Source organism: Artemia sp. Qi Xiang Cuo, chromosome 4, assembly GCF_049724085.1.
Source record: "Artemia sp. Qi Xiang Cuo chromosome 4, ASM4972408v1, whole genome shotgun sequence".
NCBI classification, from domain to species: domain Eukaryota; kingdom Metazoa; phylum Arthropoda; class Branchiopoda; order Anostraca; family Artemiidae; genus Artemia; species Artemia sp. Qi Xiang Cuo.
Window position 1 is genome coordinate 19,100,279 of NC_142797.1, and position 19,296 is coordinate 19,119,574.

The window sequence follows — 19,296 nt, forward strand, 5'->3', positions numbered from 1 at the left end:
AGATAAAGAACTTTAAAAATGAATTAATTTGCTCTCTGAATAAGAGTTATAATAAAGCAAATAAACAGAATCGATTCATGACTTGAGAGGACTAATTGACTATTTGCTTGTCCAGAAACAAGCTTAAAATTCCATAAGGTAAACCTTCGCTCCAACGCGTACCGTCTCTGAAAACGCTCCATAATGTTCAGGTGATAAAGGTAAAATATCGACAGTCGCTTATGGTACTCTTACCGTAAAAGGTACAATGATGGAATTCTGGTGGTAAATGTTTCTGTTTTTTTGAAGGAAAAAAAACAACAAAAAATGGTGTAAATGATTATTAAGTGATTTGAATTTCTAATGAAAGTTGAAAAAAAGGGATGTGTCACAGTGAGGATAATCGACATCGGTTTTATGATAGTGTTCGAAACCTACTCCCTTATAGGCAAGACCCAATGCCGGAAAAGGAGTTCAACACATGAACTTAAAGAGGTTAGTTTGTTGTTGTTTTTCTGGGGGGGGGGGGGTAAAATTCTTGTTCAAGTGTTTTTGTTGATCTTGGATAATAGTTGAGTTAGGTGATTAAAACTCAGAACAATGGTTCTAGTTCCTTAGTGGTTCCCAGGGGGAGGTGTTTTAAAGTACCATACTCTACTCCCTCCCAAGGCTACTGATCTATGGCGACCTTTTACAATCTTTGTGATATAATAGTGAATTCTAGCAAAAATAAATCTTCTGCTCAAATGAGGTACAAAAAATACATTTGCTCAATCCCTATTTATTAGGATTCAAAGATCTGTAATTATTTTAATTTAGGAAAAAATCTTGGTTTGGCTTACAATTGTATTGAAATATCAGGATTTGTATTTTCAAAAATTAAAGCCAATGAAAAAGAGATTGAAACTCAAAATTAAGTCAAATTTTTTGGTCAGAATCCAGATAACATCTTCTCGGGATATATTTTAGACCATGGAGTCATTCATCAAAATTTCATTCACCTAACTCAACTACCTTCCAAGATAACAAGAAACCCCTTAAAATAGAATTTTATCTTTTTTGTATATCTAGTACTAATATAATTCCCTAGTCAGGATAGCTATGGTAATTCGATGATCGCTAAAATGAAAAAAAGAAAAATAGCCAGTGCACCTGCGGTACGTTTTTTGCGCTGATTTTTTGGAGGGAGGGGGAAGGGTAAAAATTATAGTTAAATGAACAAATAAGGAAAATCAAATAAGTTGATGTTGAGCTTGTTTTCGGAAAGCTGTGAATGAAACTTTAAGGAGTGAATCAAATGCCAATTGGAGTCCAGGAAGCTGCTTTACACTAGCAGCAACCTAGCATGGTTGCCTAGTGTTGAGCAGCAACCTCAATCAGGGGCGGATCGAGGATTTCTTTTAAGGGGGCGCAAAATAGGTTGATGCGATACACTTGCGTTAGGAGCAAGTTTAATTAATGCAATCTTGCGTTAAGTAAGTAAATTAGACTACTTTAGGGGGAGCACCCCCCTCGCCCCCTGGATCCACTGCTACTTATAGGACAGAACCAAATAGGAAAATAATAAATAAATCATCCAATTTCTTCTCTAAAGTTCTTTTCAAATAATATTATCTAATATATGTCCTATAAGTAACATAAACCACCAAGCTCCACTAAAGGCTTTTTATTAACTTAAATTTTTTTGTGATAAACAGTAAGATTTTAAACCTCAAGTGAGGACTTAGGGAAATTCTTTAGCCTCGTGTCACCACTTCTTCCCTACTTGAAAGATTCAAAGAAAACTCAGTCCTAACTTTGAGTAAAATTGCAAATTTAGCTTAGAAGCAAGGCCGTAGCCTATCCAGGGAGGGTTAGGGGTTTTGACCCCCCCCCGCCCAAATGTTTGTCAGACTCGTAACTTTTTTGTAACCCCTCCGATAAAATTCATTTGTATCCCCCCGCCCCCCCCCCCCAAAAAAAAATCATGGATAAGGCCCTGCTTAGAAGCCGGATAAAACTGGATTTGCCAAGGCCAATAGTCTAAAAAGAAACAGGCTCTTAAGAAACCTAAATTTTCTTTTTTAGAAGCTAAGAAAAGTACATGTTTCATGTCTCTCCAGAATCCTTAACGCCTTACAAGTACGGCCCAAGAAATGGGCCGTACTTGTAGGCCCAAGAAATGGGCCTAAAAGCTGGAAAACACCTCCCCTTCTGAAAGTTTCACTTACTTAGTCCAAGGACTTGAAAGGCCAATAAATCAAACTCATCAAATGTTATCCAAACCAAAAATTTGATTATGTTGTTTGGTATGGTGAGTTAATTTTTGGACTCCGATGGGGTGAAAACCCGACGGTGAGGTTTTTCCAACCAATTATACCCAGATAAAATTGCCACTATTTAATGAAATCTGGTTCATAGCTAAGACATGATTGAAACAAGCTGGCATCAGTGGTGTCAATTCGTGGGAATGCAGGGGGGGTATTTATCAAAATCTAGGGGGGTAATTTTGTTGTTTTTTTTCAATAAAAATACAAAAAAAGAAATTTTTAGTGAAAATGCCAAAAGAGGATATCTTAGTAAATCTAGGGTGACCAAAAAATTGGGGGGGGGGAGAGACAAATCTATTCCAAGATTTACCTACAGGATTTAATAAAAAAACGCTATTTTATTAATTTAAGTCACAAGCTTCTATATTTTATTCATTTTTAACCACATAGCTCTATTATAAGTTCTATTATAAGTAGTATTTTTTGAAAAGTAATTTTTCAGACAAATGCTTAAAGACTAAAAGCATACAGTTTCTAATTTGTATTCATTTTAAAACCACATATTCAAATCAGGCACGTACCTGAGTTTTTTCGGGGGTGGGGGTGGGGTGGTGAAAGTGTTGCTATGGTCTTCCAAAAGCTTGCAGTTTTTACGACTATTTATAAACAATGCCTATTTTATCCACGTTTTTGACGTATAGCACCGCCCTCTAAGCTTGCTGCGTACTTGCATACCCTAATCAGTTCCTTTTTATCTCAATACAGCGAGTTCCTTCAAAAAAAGATAAAAATACGCTTTACTCTTTTTGCAGCATTATCGGTGTGGTAACCAAGTAAATTTTTATTGTCATCAGCCTGTCCGTCGCAAGGCTACAAATACCATTTGGTAGTTAAGAAATGGTATACTTTGGGTTCGGTTAAGATGTACCCATATTCGTGACATTATAGCCCCCTTTAGCTAATTTGACGTCACTGTGTCAACCTTTTTATGAGGTTCTTGAAATACCTCTTGTCTTCATCTTCTGACAAGAATTTCTTGTTGAAAATTGTCAAATAAAAAAGAAGGAATAGCTTAATGATTTATTTATTTATTCCAATAGTATATAGCAATTAAGGGTATTTTTTATACGTTTTATAAAGGTATAAAGATATTATAAAGTCTTACAAAAACATCAATATATAAATTACTTTAACTCAATTAAGAAAGACTACACAGTAAAAAAAAGAATGCAACACACAAATAGCTTGTCAGCTTGTCCATCTATAAACTTCTTTAAATTATTTAACAGTAAAGGACTAATAAAACTTCTTTTAAATTATTTAAAAGTAAAGGGCTCAAAACATCTTTTTGAATTATGAACGGCAGCCTTAAAATTAGTTTGCTTAACGTGGTAAACGGCTCATTACCGTGCCACCAGAAGAAGTGAGTCTTCTACACGGGAAAACACTGGAGATCTCGTGGAGCTCATAAAAACTAGGGACTCGTAACGCTTATTATACGACTCACGTGTTTTTCATTTAGACAAATTGTTCCCACCCCACTAAATATGTCGTCTGAAAATGGATTAAATCTGTGCATTAACGTCTTGCCAAAGGATTGAATGCTCGGCTTGGTCGTCGGACGTTGTTACCCCCAAAATAGTCAGAAGTCTGCTAGCAGACATTTACAATCCCTGGTTTAATTTGCGCGCTAACCTTTTCAAGGGCCAATCTCAGAGTCCTCCATATTCACTCCCCCCCCCCAAAAAAAATAATAGATTTTTAGGTGAAAATTACTATTTAATCAAAACAAGCGACATCTAATATAAAAATAACTCTTTTAAGACACGCTGCATATAATTTTGTAAACTTAATTCTCATGTGATTTTTCTCTGCTTTCGTGTACATCCATTAAGTTCTGTGCCTATCATGTTCCAGGTACTCACATTTTTTCTTTACTTTCTTCTGTGTGTTTGCCAAGTAAAATCAGCTAAATAAAAGAAAAATGTATCTCTAGTGGTTTAAAATTGATAATAACACATCATTAGGTTCATTTTTGTCACAAGCCATTTTGTCTAAAATCCTGTAATTTTCTTTATATTTTTATATTGTTATATTTTTAGTTGAAAAACAGTAAAGGCTTACAACTAAGATAAAAAAAAATAGTACTATGCTTTCTAAACAAAACTTTTTTTTTCAAAACCCCGTTCCCAAGAAATTTCGCAGGTCTGCCAAAAACATTATTGTGCAAAGGGTGTAAAAAAAAACAATACCAAAAACGCAATACTTTTTCTAAAAAAAAAGAAAAAAAATTAACTCCGTCCCCTAAAAAAATTTGCAGGCCTGGCACAAAATATTTTGGTGCAAAAAAAAAACATACCAAAAAAGATGCTACCCTTTCTGTTTTTTTTCTTCCTCCCGTTTCCGAAAACATTTGCAGGCATGGCTAAAAAAAATATTATCTAAAGGGATGTAAAAAAAAAATACAAAAAAACGTTGCTCGAGTGTGCCTTTCCTTGGATTATTCGCTCAACAACCCTTCCTTGGCTTCTTAGCTAATATATTACCATCAATGACATTTCAAATTGGTTTCAATAATAGTGCAGGCTTGTAATTTAAAAAGTAGCATTTGAATGAGTTAACTTAGTATCTGATTGTAAGCGTTATATATGTTGTTTAGGATCATAAGTCCTGCTTTATTTAGCAGTTCGTCGCAGGATATCAGCTCATTTGATTAAGCCGTATGATTTTTTCGGTAATTATTTATGGTTATTCACTGGGAGGTATTTACCAATACGGTAAGCTTATTCGTGATCTTATGATTATTTAACAGTGGGGAATCTTTTAAAGTTATTTTTATCTATTTTGATAGTAGTGCTTTTTTACTGCGTGATTAGAACTATTTATAGAAAGCTTTAAACTTGAAATCTTAGCTGTTATGGTAAACATCAGCTGTAGTATTTTTTGTGGTAATTGTGGCAAAATGTGTTCTGTTCTCTTCCTTGTTTAAACAAATAGTTAAAAATTGGATACGTTGACATCAAAATTGTTGTCATTATTTCTAAAATTTCTAACAAATAGTTAGAAATTGGATACGTAGATATTAAAATTGTCCTCATTTTTTCTAAGATTTCTAACAAAGAGTTAGAAATTGGATAAGTTGACATCAAAATTGTCGTCATTGTTTCTAAAATTTCTAACAAATAGTTAGAAATTGGATACGTTGATATTAAAATTGTCGTCATTGTTTCTAAAATTTCTAACAAATAGTTAGAAATTGGATACGTTGATATTAAAATTGTCGTCATTGTTTCTAAAATTGTCGTCATTGTTTCTAAGATTTCTAACAAATAGTTAGAAATTAGGTACGTTGATATTATAATTGTCGTCATTGTTTCTAAGGTGCAAACTGGGCAGAAGCAAATGCACCCAAAATTCGTAGAAATACTTTTTTGGTATTTTGTGTCTTGGAAAAAGGAAAAATTCTTGCCCCATCCTATATTTTTAAAAATTGATGCCCCTATGGATACCTAAAAAAATCTTGAATGTATAATTTTTCATTATTGGACAAAGCTAGACTGTATGATATTGTTAAACAGTGTTCTAAATTCTGAATTTTGGACACACAAAAAAAAAAAAAAAAAAAATGAAAAAAAAGGATGAGAAGGCTAAAGTACAAGAACATGGGAAGGTACTTATAAACAGAGGATACTATTTCAAAAAGATATTTTTTATCTACCAAATAATAGAAGCACAATAGAATGTCCCTTTTTGATAGATTCCGTTATCGCTATTACAATTTCTGTCATTTATTACTCTTCTGTATGTTGAAAATCGTTAGAATAACTTGTTTCCATGGCTTTTTTTTTAAAAAGATTTATTTTTTGTTAATTACAATATGCCTCAAGTAAACACGGACTTATGAAAGTAAGTAAATACAGACCAGCAGCAGCTACAAGATTGTGCAAATTGATACAACACTGTTTTAAGATTTGTTGAGGTAATGATAGAATATTTTTTATCCTGACCTCTAACTTAAAAAAAAAAAGTTCACGGGTGACAAATCGATACGTTTATCAGTTCTGTTGTATGTCCGTCCTGGGAGGTGGTAAGTAGTTAATTATATTTAACATTGCAATAGTCTACAAAGCAGAATTCGTAGACTGGGAGTGGCATTTGTGATACTTGTTTTGGATATCAAGTTGCATCCTATGACTCGATACTAGTTAGTTCCTTGAAGCCGCGTTCACCAGGGGCGTCCCGAGGCTCATTTTATTGGGGGGAGGGGGCGATCTTCGTAAATTTTACCGAGTCGCTACCTGATTTATGCCGAATTTTCTGCAGAAATCAAGAATTTTGCGAAATGTCGGCTGATTTTGTAAAATTTCTGCCGAAATTTTCGCCTTCGGTGAAAATTTTACCGAATGCCAAGAAAGTTGGGGAAGGGGGCACGCTCCTCCCTCCACCTCGGGACGACCCTAGCGTTCACATCCAGGTTCAGCAAGACTTATATACCTTTACATGTATGCCTAGCCATTCACTTGCATCAGCTAGACTTCCAGCCAGACATACATCTGCACGCCACTCTTAAGCACATATGATAGATATAGTGATAAAAAAAGCTTCCCGTTTGGTAGAATTTGAAATCCTAGGCGTAGAGTTCTAGATTTTAGAACTGGATTCTTGACTGTAAGTTGGTGCAGCCAACCACCGAATTTTATGCAGGTCTATCTAGACACACACGGAAACGCTGCTGGCAGGGGCGTCGTTGGGGGGGGGGGGGCGGGTTCAGTTGCCTCCCCCCCAATAATGTAGAGAAAAATTTATTATATATCCCATGCTCCTTGACTATCTGGATATGGACCCCTCTTTCCACCCCAATAAAAATGTTGGAGATTCACCCCTGGCTGCTTGGTACTTACATATTATCTTGACCCCACCCAAGAAGTGAAGTTAGGTTAATCCTAATTAAATTTATGGAAAGCAGGCAGCGCAGAACGCATTATTTTAAATACCTAACCTAATCACTTCTATATATTAGATATTTAATTAAAATAAACCAAAATCATAGTTTTTCTCAATGACACTAGGCTAATTATAACCTACTGCAGACAGACAAACCGGTTTTCCTCAGATCATACAGATCAAAATTCTTGAGTGGGGTCTGGACAATACGTAAGTACTTTAGTTATTTGTGCTTACGTCAATAGTTGGTTCATTTATTCATTCATACTAGGTCTTTTCATGAGCATAAGCTGGACGGTTTTATTTTATTTTTCGTAAAAGTGTAAATACTGTCTGAGAAATACGTAGAACTTGCGATGATTGGCAAAAGCTGGTATGAACACACCTCTTTGTCAAGTTAAAGGAACAGTAAGTGATCAGTAAAGAGTCTTATTTGGCGGTAGACTTTGAACATGTGATAGTCTTCTTTCTATTGTCTGTTTTTTTCTAAAGTCATTACAAACTTTTGTTCTCTACATTATAAAAAAAATCACTAGTTTCCTACCCACTATTTATTTCTTTTCCTTCATTTAACCCCTCTGTGTGTTTTTATTCAGCGATTTAATTCCCTTATCAACTCTACTAGTTTTAATTCTTTTAAACTCTTATACACGTTGACTTATTAATCATTCTTTTCTCTCTGAACAATCTTACCATTTTTTTGTGTTTTTTTTTTCTTAACTGGAATATGAAGTGCACATTCAGCCAAGCTGGGATTGTGATAGCCTTTTTTCAGAAATAAATCTTATCTCACTCCTGAGCTCTTTATACTGTTCCTCTTACTTTTTTCTTTTTTTTATTTCGCCTATTTTTAGTCTACATTCCTCCCCATCAAAACAAACTTGTACATTCATGCTTGGTCTTGAACAGTGGCGGTTCTGGCCACTCTTCCGCCAGGGGCGAAATCTTGATTAGCGCCCCCTCCCCTATCTCCCACGAAATTTTCAGGCCAAATTTAACTATTATTAGCTATTTTAACTTTTATTATTTATAATTTCTTTTTATTTTATTAATGAGTTAGTAATTTATTAATTATTTGCATTTGTTATCTGAAGCCTCTACTTTATTTCAATAAGAATAAATTTTCAGAAATTACAAAATGATTATCACCGTTAAATTATTTAGCCTATTTAAAATTTTGCGCCCCCATAAAATTTCTGTGCCCGGGGCAAGTACCCCTCAGTCCCTCCCCTTATCCCCCTCTGGTCTTAAATATTAGATAGAACTGTTAGTGTTTTTATCAGATCCAAACAAAATAAATGCTTTTTAATTTAGCTTTAGTGGAAGCCACATGTACCTTGACGACAATAGAAGAATCTCTCATACACGCAATTAAGATTGGCTACATCCAGTGAACTAGAAAAAGGAACAACTCCCCTTCCCCTTAAAAACATTAAACGTACCCGTCTTCCTGGAAGTTTGAAAAACGTGGAGCGAAATCGCTCATATATTCAGTTTTCTTTTGGCCAACATAATAGATTTGTTAACGTACTTTTGGGATCATTAAAAATGCCACTGAACGGACTTTTGACAACAAGGCTATTTGGTCGTTTTTTATCGAACAATGAGGTAAAAAGCTTTTAAAGTAAGTGCCACGTTGCTCCCATAAGATATTGTTTAAACTACTGATATGTTACTTGTTTTGAGGTTGATTCGAACTTAAATTAAAAGTACAATGAGTTAGACTTGCTTTGCAAATATGTGAAAATCGTTTCAGGTTTTTGTAAGACAGAAAAAGTGGTTTGACATAAGCTCTTGAGTAAATGCAGATGATCTATTTCAGTTAGTTTTTTGGGTAGTTAGAACCCAGATGGATTATCGGAGTTACTACTTTGGAGGATCCATTCTTTTAGAGGGATTTCTGACTCGGTTAGGGATTTATTATTTTTCAACACGGGACAAGAGATTACAAACATGTGAAAGTCGTTTCAGGTTTTCGTAAGGCAGAAAAGATTGTGTGTACAGTGTTTCCACTTGCATATAAATCCAACCGATATGTTGATTTCTACTGTTGGTATTTGCCCCTAAATCCCGAATCCTACTGAAGCCAATTACAAATTAGTAAAAATCCTGTAACAGTTCAAAGATCGTGAGAATTCCGGGATTTTCAAAAATCCTGCCGAGGTCCAAAAATCCTGAATAGTGGAAACGCTGGGTTTTGAGTGAATCCACATGCAGTGAGATTTCAGTAACGGTTTCAGGCCTAATAATCTGGGGGGCATACCACATGCGTCTAAAAATATAAAATAAAAGCAATTTAAAGTCAGATGTCAGAAAACTTCGGAGGGGGCAGCTCCCTCCTCGGGTCTAGAGCCGCCACTGAGTCGGAATTGCAAAAAATAGATTTTCTTAGAAAAACAAGTTGATCATAGTTTACACTTCGATGGGTTTTTGAGCGTTGTACATACAACCTCTGATGATGTATTGTTGAAATAGACACAGAAAGGAGGCGGGGGCGAGACATCGGGAGGGAGGATCTAAAATTTGATGTTCTTATGTTATTTCCATATTTCCTATTCTTTTTCGTTTTCCTAGTGAGCACATAGTAGAAAAAGGTCGTATCCAGGGGGAGAGGTACTGGGCTTGACTCCACGTGATGGAATTTGCAAAGCCTTTCTTAATCCCCCCTCCCCCCCAAAAAAGACACAATAATGCTTTATGGTACAATGTGGCCTTGAGGTATTCTTAAGCTTACTGAAAAGGTTTCAGTAAGTTTAATTTCTTACGTTGTTTCTAAGAAAAAAACATTATGAGAAGATAAAATTTTCAAGGGGGGATAAATTAACAGAACTCCCAGATAGCCTTAGCCTGGATTTTTTTTTTCACACTTCCTTAGACCTTACGTGGCTGTCGTTATGCTCTTTTAACCTCACCTAGACACAAGAGTTTTTAATAAGCAGTAAATCTTTTCTTTTTTTTTCAAAAGATATTCATATCCGTCCATTATAAATATCTTTCCTGAATTCAGCATATTTTCGTCGTCATCTCGTATTGTATATTGCATCAAATTACGTCCGCTCTTCATAAATTATAAACTGCATCTTCCACCCAGGGAAGCTGATCTTGAATTTAACAAGGGGTTTCGCACTGCCTCTTGAGTTCACATTCATCCCTTCGCCCTTGCTTCAATCTCCGGCTCACGTATCCATGACCCAGATTGCAACTAGTCTTACGTCTGTACCTATGAAGCTAGAGTGAACTATTGCGCCGGCCCTAGCTCCATTGCCCAGGTATACACAAAGCAGTTTATTGTGCAACCCCTTGGAACGGTGCGAGGGTGAGAAGAGGGATTGAGGGCTTATGGGTAGTACATGAATGATTAAACAGACAAGACCACCATCTGGGTTGATGCTCCCATCTCACCCTGACACAAGACATATGTAATCTAAGACATGATGGAATCTCTCAAATCCATCCTCATCGATTTATAATGAAAATTCAGGTGATAATAACTTTGATGCTGGTTTTTATATCTCCCCCCGAGCCGCATCAATGCAAGTAAAAACGGAGTTTATTCTTTTCTTGTTAAAAATTGAATAGAAGCGAGGACAAAAGCATCGCATTAAAAAGCAATAAAAGAAAATGTCTGAGAAGACCGAATCAGGACTGCGTGTTCGTATTTTAAGGGTAGATAAATATTAATTGTTCTTACAAATGTCGATGCTCTCTTCGTTTCAGCTACTTTGAAATCCTTAAATATTATTGAATATCTATATGAAAGTTGTCTTTTAGCAAGCTTAAGATGTTATAGGACTATTTTTCGGCTCACAGGTTAAGGAGGGGTTGAATTCACGCAGCCATTTAGCTTACACCTAAAAATAATGCACCCTATCACCTTGGTCTAAGGCACAAATGCGAGCCCAAGAACGTTTTTTGGTTTTATATTGGTTAAGTAATTACTTCTCAGACAACATTTTTGTAAACATTTAGGAAGCGAAAGGAAAAAATATTTATTTACTTATTATAAATTATAAATATAATTAATTAATTATAAATTAATTTATTTAATTATAAATTTTTTTATTTACAAATAACCCTACAAGTTACCCTACACTAATATCTCTGCAAATGGCACAATTTCCGATCCAAGACTTTTAAGAAAGAAAAATCATTTTTCAACTTGGCAATATTGTACACATAATTTGGTGACCGCTCTGGACTAGATGTAATGTTGCCTGATTTGACGCTATACCACTCATATTGATACTGAATTGTATCGTATCGGTAAATCGATGCTCTTGAGCAGTACTGATACTTTCGTTACATCTATAATCAACCTTTGTTTGAAACTTGTATCTAATATTTCTAAAATGCGGTTGCGTCAATACCTACAATAAAACCAATTCCGTGTAACTAATCGTGTCGAAACCGTAAAACCAATTTTTAGCCATAGTATAGTACGAAGAGGTCGTGCTCGTGTCTGGAATCCGGTCATGTTTGAAATGCGAATATTTACCTCACTCAAAAAACAGTTCCTGGTAAGAAAAATGGTGTCAAATTTTCAATTGAAAGTTTTGATGAAAATAAAATTCAACATTCAGTCTTAAAAGCAATATGCCAAAAAGTGAGTGTACTTTTGTGGAAATAATGCTAATTCTTTTCAGTTACAAACCTATTGCCTAACCGTGCTACGGAACATGCGCTGTCCTCACGTATCCATCTCTTAAAATATAAGCAAATGCGCCGACTATGGTTAGCCAAGTATCTATCTATATCAACAAGTCAGAGGAGAAACTTTAGATGTAAAGAGAAAATATGAATGGAAAGAGCAAAAAGAAGAAAAAAACATAAAAAAATGAAAAAATATATATTAGAAGTCGAAACTTTCCAAATTTGAAATACGCCCCCCCCTTCCCCTCAAAAATAGTCCTGGATACGACCCTGGCACCGACCATAGTTGATCAAATATAATCAAGCTAAACCAGCGGGTCAAGCGAGAAACTTTAGATAAAAAAATGTGAATAGAAGAAATGAAGAGAAAAAGAAAAAATCATAAAAAGATAAAAAAATGTTTACTATAAGTCAAATTTCCCAAAGTTAAATTCTGAAAACCCAATCTTTAATAAATTAAAATCGAGAAACTAATTTTGATTCAAGATACAAGAATTTCAAATTTAGGAATAAGTTGAACTCTTGGTGTAGCGACAACCAGTCAGAAGGTCAAAAAGCGATTGAACTTTTGTAGAAATAACACCAGTTCTTCTCGGTTGCAAAGCCAATACATAAATCTGGTGGGGAGTACTTGACTATTATAGAAATGGAGAAATTATTCAGCTTAGACAAGTTTACAATTTAAGTTACTAGAAGACATATGACTGTGCTTTATTCCCTATTTGGTCCCGTGACGTGAATAGTCGAATATAAACACTAGAAGTTGTGCATCAGCAAATACAGCTGAATAAAGTATGTAACTTTGATTCTGTGTTTACATATAGAATTTCTAATTACATATTTTACTAAGGGGTATGCACAAAAAGGATAAATTCATATGAGATGCATTTATTTCGGTGGGCGCATTACAAGTCAAGGGGCGTAGCACTTGGTAGCTCGGGTTACAAAATATCATTGAGGTAGGACTCGAAGGACAGAGGAAACTTAAAAATGCAGAGATTACACTAGTGTCAAAAAGAAAACTCATTAAGGGCGAAGAAAGGATATAAGAAGACGTTTATCATCTATCCTACTTAACTAGTCAAGTTTTTCCCAAGCTAACTGCTGGGTTTCACCTTAAATAATTAAAAAAAATCCCAATTAATTTTAGCTCAATATTATAAAATTGGAAATGAGTCATAACAATTTTTCATTTTTCTAAAAATTTTCCACTTTTCTAATGAGGTTGCGAGATGCTACTCTGTCATTGGCGTTTATAGTCTTTGGTCCCTATCTTCCAGCATTGAATCTTAGAACTAAAGAGGCAGTGGCGGTGTCTTTGTTGGGAATTAAGGCCTTATCCAGAATTCGGGCTGGGGGGGGGGGCTCTACAAAAAAACATTACGAAACACGTTGAAAATTTGTTTATGTGTATTCTTTTTAATTTTTTCGAGTCATAAAAAAAGCACAGAGGGTGACCCCCCCCCCCCCGGATACGACCTTGTTGGGAGCACAAGGAATTGAGTAACCCCTTTCTGTTACTACTTTGTAGCTCAGTGTTCAAACGCCTCCCTTAAAGTACCTTATTTAAATGGACGTATTAAGGGGGACAAAGGGTCTACTCTCCCCCTTGGTCTCTCGTCTTGTAATAAATGTCGTAAGACTCGTAACTACTACTAAAGAACTAGATAATTTCCTATTTTTAATCGTCTATTTTGATTTTTAACCAATAAATTTACAAATTTGCCTCAATGATTCAGATTCATTCTTAAAGAATTGGAACACAATTCGAACTTTAGCGTAAAGAGCGAGGGATTGACGAGGGGGATAACCCCCTCACATACGTAATAATCTCAGTTCGCTTAAGTTTTAATGTTGCTCCTTACTTTCAGTTAGAAAAAGTTCTTTTTTATTTAGTTACTTAAAATCACGAATATGACTTTTATTATTGTACGTTTTGGGTTCAACAGATACGCACAGTTGCAAATGAAAACTGCATAAAAGCAATCAAAGATCTTCCTCTCCAAAAACAATTTGGATCATAGCCCCACCAGACAAAATTTCTAGATATCAAAGCCGCAAATTCAAAAAAATAGGGATGGGGGTATTTTTACCATTTTTTAAATGAAGACACAAAATTGTTTTCTTAAAAAAAAAAATTTGGGTGGGGGGGGGTGGGGGGTATTCCTCTTTTTGATGTACTTCTAATGAAAAATCAAAAAGGGTACTTTCAAAATCTAGGGGTCAACCGAACTCCCCTCCTCCCCATTTAAACCCTAGCTTAATTCTATAGCACAATAACAAGGCACATTCCTCCATACCCATATCAACTCAGGAATACGGGGACGTAATAAAACAATGCTTGAATATATAACTGTCAAAAAAAAGGCATCAATCTATTCATAGATTTCAAAGTAAAGAAAAAAAGTCTGACCATATATCTTTCATGTTTTGCATGTTTCAATCACAGAAAAATTCAGTAGTTCAAAAATATTTTGGTTTAAATCATTTGATGAAACTAGCCAATAAAGATCTCCTGCTATAAATAAGACATCTCTAATCAACCGAGCATGCATAAATTTGTCACTGAAAAACGTTTCAATATAATTACCTTCGGGATGAAGCATATATCCTATCAAAATATTTGAAAGTAACCCGTCAAACAATATTGTATACCTCTTCATTAAATATTCTACACTCGAAGCTGCTTAAAGATGGCGTTTTTGTTTAATTGCTTTCTATAGAAACAAATTTGTCACCAAAGGGTGGTTTTCGCAAACTTGGAAAGCCGATCTGGAATCACTGTCCATGAGTTTTCGCGGATGAATACGGACAGTATTAACTTTCCATTCAGGTTTTTGCGACTGAAACCGCTTTCCGCTTTTTCGGAAAGTGAATCCAGGCTGAAAAGTGAAGCTGGAATTCACATTTCTGGCGTAATTTTCAAACAGGCTGCAGAATATGAAAGCATACGGGTACATTCAAATTAAATAAAATGGCTATATTTAAAAAAGAAGATTATTTTAGCACGAATGATGAGGGCTAGTTCATAGTCGAAAGTGCAGGTAAGCTAGAAAGTGGTCCTGAATTCAAAATCTGGAAGACAAAATTCCAGAAAATCCAGGATATGAACTACCAGCCTTACTACTTGTGTAAGTATCCTTTGGTATTACCCGGAACACTTATTACTTGGATTACTTATATCCATATTAAATATATTCAAATCTTACGCTATAACAGACATGTTCCACTAGTTTTCGTGCTCCAAGTGTCGTCTTTGCTTTCCACTTGATCGTTTTAGCTTTCCAGCAGATTTCAAGACGTGCGACAGAGCAGAAAATGGTTTCGGGGAATATCGCGCAAACCACCCTTAAACAATTTTCAGATGCAATCAGCCAAATTGAGATCCTGTGACAAAATAACCTAGAACTTAAAAAAGAAGAAGATGAAGTGTTAATTCACAATGGAATAAGAACATTTCAATGGGACAGTTTAAAAATACTTCTTGTAAAAATGTATTTGACGATCTTTCTAATTTAGCCCAGTAGCTATAGGTTGAAGTATATACGCTATCAAAATATTTGAGATTAACTCGCTTGTGTGCTTCTTCATGAAAAGTTCTGTATTCGAAGCTGAGCAAAGATGGCACTTTTGTTTAGTTGCTTTCTATAGTGGCGAATTTGTCACTAAAAACGTTCAGATGCAATGAGGCAAATTGAGATCCTGCGACAAAATAGCCTACAACTGAAAAAAAAGATGAAGTGTTAACTCACGTTGGAATAGGAATATTTTTAATGGGAGAATTTTAAAATCCTTCTTGTAAAAGTGTATTAGGCGATCTTTATGCTCTGGCTCAGTAGCTGCGGGTTGAAGCATATACCCTACCAAAATATTTGAGAGTAATCCGTCAATAAATGTTGTATGCTTCTTCATTAAACGTTCTTCATTCAAAGCTGACCAAAGACGGCGTTTTCATTTAATTGTTTTCAATAAATTATGCGCAAGAATTATCACATACACCAAGGAATCCCAGAGACATTATGAAATTCTAGGATAACAATTTAGAAATAATGTCAGTCTGGACTATCATAAATTATGTCAATGGCCAAATCGACTGATATATTTGTTACCTAGCATTTTCCCTACTTTTTGTTATTTTGTCAGTCGTATTTAATTAGTAATGGTTTCACAAGTTGTGTTAGTGTAATGTTTCTTCTTTCAATTTATTAGGTTTAGCACCAAATTATGGGCTAAGTTCTAATTATTAAATTGGTTTATTTAAGCAATGATATCTTTGGATTGAGGTGATGATTTGAAAATTACTATTTATTTATATATTAAATGCCAAAGCATCTATTAAGATAATTCATAAATGCCCCCGTCATAGGCTTTTCGTTACCCTAATAAACGACCCGTCCCACAAGTTAGACATAATAAATGGAAATTGGCTGCAAAATCTTGCTGTCAGTCACGGATTTACGCAATATTCTGTTTTTGAGGAGGGGCTAAATGACAAAAAAAATAATAATTTGATAAAGAGTGCCTAGAAATTCGGTAAATTTGGGATTCCAAAGTTAATCCGGATATTAAGGACCTACCTCTGCGTATGTCCCTGACAGTGGTACGATCCAACCCAGAGTTTTCCATCCCCTAGGGGGCTAGCTTTAACGGCTGAATTAGAACAGCCGACCACACAGCTAAAGTTTAATATTTTCCCATTTCCATTGTTTTTTTTTGCCACTAAAGGTTTATATATATTTAATTCGTGTCAGTATATTCTGTAAAGGACTAAGTAGCACTTAATTTGTTTTTAGCTATAGGATTCATAAATCTCCCTATTTTGTCATAAAATCCTCAAATTGCGTAGAAAAAGTGAAAATTTTTAGGAAAAATGATGGATTTTTTTTAAGAGGAGGGCAAGGGCTTTTTCCATTTACTGGTATAATTAAAAAATAGAAAAATATTCTTACTCCCACCTTTTTGGTTATCTTTTGTCAAAGACATCCATAAATTACCTTACCTTAGTTCCCAATAAGGCAAAGTGTAATTTTTAGTCTTCCTATTTCCCCAGTACCCCCCAATATATTACAAAATTGTAGATTTAGTCTGTAAACACCGTAAACGGTAAGCGTGCAAAATTATTGCTAAACCGGCAAAAAAAATTCGCACCCACGCGCAGACATTTATATATATATTTTCAAAGTGGCACAAATCAATAAAGATATTTATCTTTTAAGAAGGCGACAGTAATTAAACACCAAATCTGCTAGATTAATAAATAATAGTTGGAGTTTTGTTATCGTCATTGGCGCGCCATGGGATTTCATAGGCGCGACATGCAGTTTTCTTGTCTAATTCTTATATTTTATGATTCAATTTCTCTTAGTTTCTAAAGACGCCGCTGATATTTTGGTACTTCTTGTAATTACATTGTAGGTGATAATTAGTATTTTATTTGTATTCAAGAATTATTTTCAAGCACCCTCTTAGAGATTTTTAAGCTTAGGCTACTTTAGTAAGAAAAAAGAGAAGTTCAAAGTTCAATCAAATTAATTAATCGGATATTCATCCCACTAAGAAAGAGTCGAGAAAAAGGAAAGTTGGTTTTGTTTTGGGGGCGCCAATCAGGGGGTTTGGGGCAGATGGTAATTACCTCCTTTATTTTGAAAACGCCTTTTCTATTTTCAGTTATAAAAATCGTAAAAAAGCTCCCCCATAGATTTCAGAAAATAACTTTTTCTCATCTTTTCAATAAAAAACTAAAGAAACCGAAAATACGCCCCCCCTAAAATTGTAAAAATACACCTTTTATGTCTTCGGTAAAAAATGAAAATAATACTTGCCCACCTTACACTTTCTTGCTTTAGCGCCACTAGTTCGTTTGCGTTTCCCACTGCTCACAATTCAAACACTTCCTCCTCGCCCATAACTTGCCTTCATGTAGGGAACTGATCACATGTCAGTAAAGCTTTTCAACGCTAAAAATAGTATACAAAATGTGGGGAGCATTAGGATTACACGAATACATAAGTGGAGCATAGCCAGAAGAAGCTGCACAATGCTTGTGTGTATGTGAAGAAAGTTGCTTGACAAATTTAATTTACAAGGTTTTCTCTACAGCACAGTTGAGGAAACTCAAAAGGTAATATGTAAAGTTTTTTTTTGAAAAATTGAATGTTATAATCCATTTCCTCAAACGAAGTCACCTCTACGGATTGCTGGAATTCATTTATTTTTTTTATATACTTGGAAGATTCTCTTTGTTCCCAGATTGAGATAATGTTCTCTTTTCTGACTCACAGACTTCAGCTGAACATTGAAACTTTTGGTATCAAATGTATTTTTGCCATTTCTTAGATACCTAAAAAAGTTTGTTTACAAATAACTGCTTTGTAATACAAATAAAAAGTGAAAACTATTTTTGTTTTCATATCTACTCTAAAATGTATGCTTCGGAACATACCCCTCTATGAACTACTACACCAAAGCAGATTCAATATTCTACAATCTGGGTACTTGTTAATTATTCAGAACATACTGAAGAATTATACTATGGAAGATCTGACAAAAACCGGTTTGCCTCTCTGGGATTGGTTATGATTTGCTTATTTTGAGTGAGAAAAAATACGATGTATGTATATTTTTATTAAATATTTAGTATATAGGGGTGGTTAGGGGTTAGGTATTTAATATAATTTGTTCTGGTCGGCCTGCTTTCCATAATTTTCTGCTGCAGTTCCGATGATTTTGTTAGTGAAGTATCATATTTTCCTCATATTTTGGTATATTTTATTAGGATTAACCTTACTTCACTTCTTGGTTGTGTTCTGAACAATTAACAAGTGCCACAATCTGTTAGTCCAAAAATATTTGGTAACATCAATATTAAAGCTAGTTTAGTAATTTACATTTTACAAAAAAGTATCATCTTCATACACAGCATAACAAGGGATTGTTCAATTATATACATAAGTGATTAATTTTCGTTAGTGTCTTCGTAACTTATATGGAATTTTGAATATGTCCAGACTGTCGCCGACAGTTTGTAAGATCGCACAGGCTTAAAAAATAGCCCTTTTCCGCTTGCAAGATTACACTACGCATACTAATGTTGATTTATACATATTTTTCAACTTTAAAGTATGCAACTAAATATGCTTACAAAAGGGTTAATATGCTATTACTTCGAGACTTAATCTGTTATATTTGGAAAACATCCCTGACGGTGTTTTTTTGCCTGATGCGTACAACCGTTTAAAATATTTTAAATGTTAATGGGTTGGTGTTGAGCTTAGCGGTTGGATACGCTGTGTAGCATCTCGAGTGTGGTTACTTAAAAGGGGTTATGTGACACAGTGGCGGATCCAGATTTTTTTTAGGGGGGGGGGGGGCAAAATAGGTTGATCCGATAAATTTGCTTTAGGAGCAAGTTTAATTAACGCAAACGTGCGTTAATTAAGTAAACTACACTACATTAGACTATGTTAGGGGGTTG

At 34.8% G+C, this 19,296-nt stretch overlaps 1 protein-coding gene across 1 annotated transcript in view; it reads left to right on the plus strand.

Annotated features, from left to right (window-relative positions):
* Positions 1-243: 243 nt before the first annotated feature.
* Positions 244-19,296, plus strand: part of LOC148952854 (uncharacterized) — a 70,818-nt gene continuing 51,765 nt past the window's right edge. Inside the window, exon 1 of the mRNA XM_089087448.1 lies at positions 244-474. Coding sequence (XP_088943574.1) covers positions 461-474 — 14 coding nt within the window. The 5' untranslated portion in view covers positions 244-460. The remainder of the gene's footprint in view (positions 475-19,296) is intronic.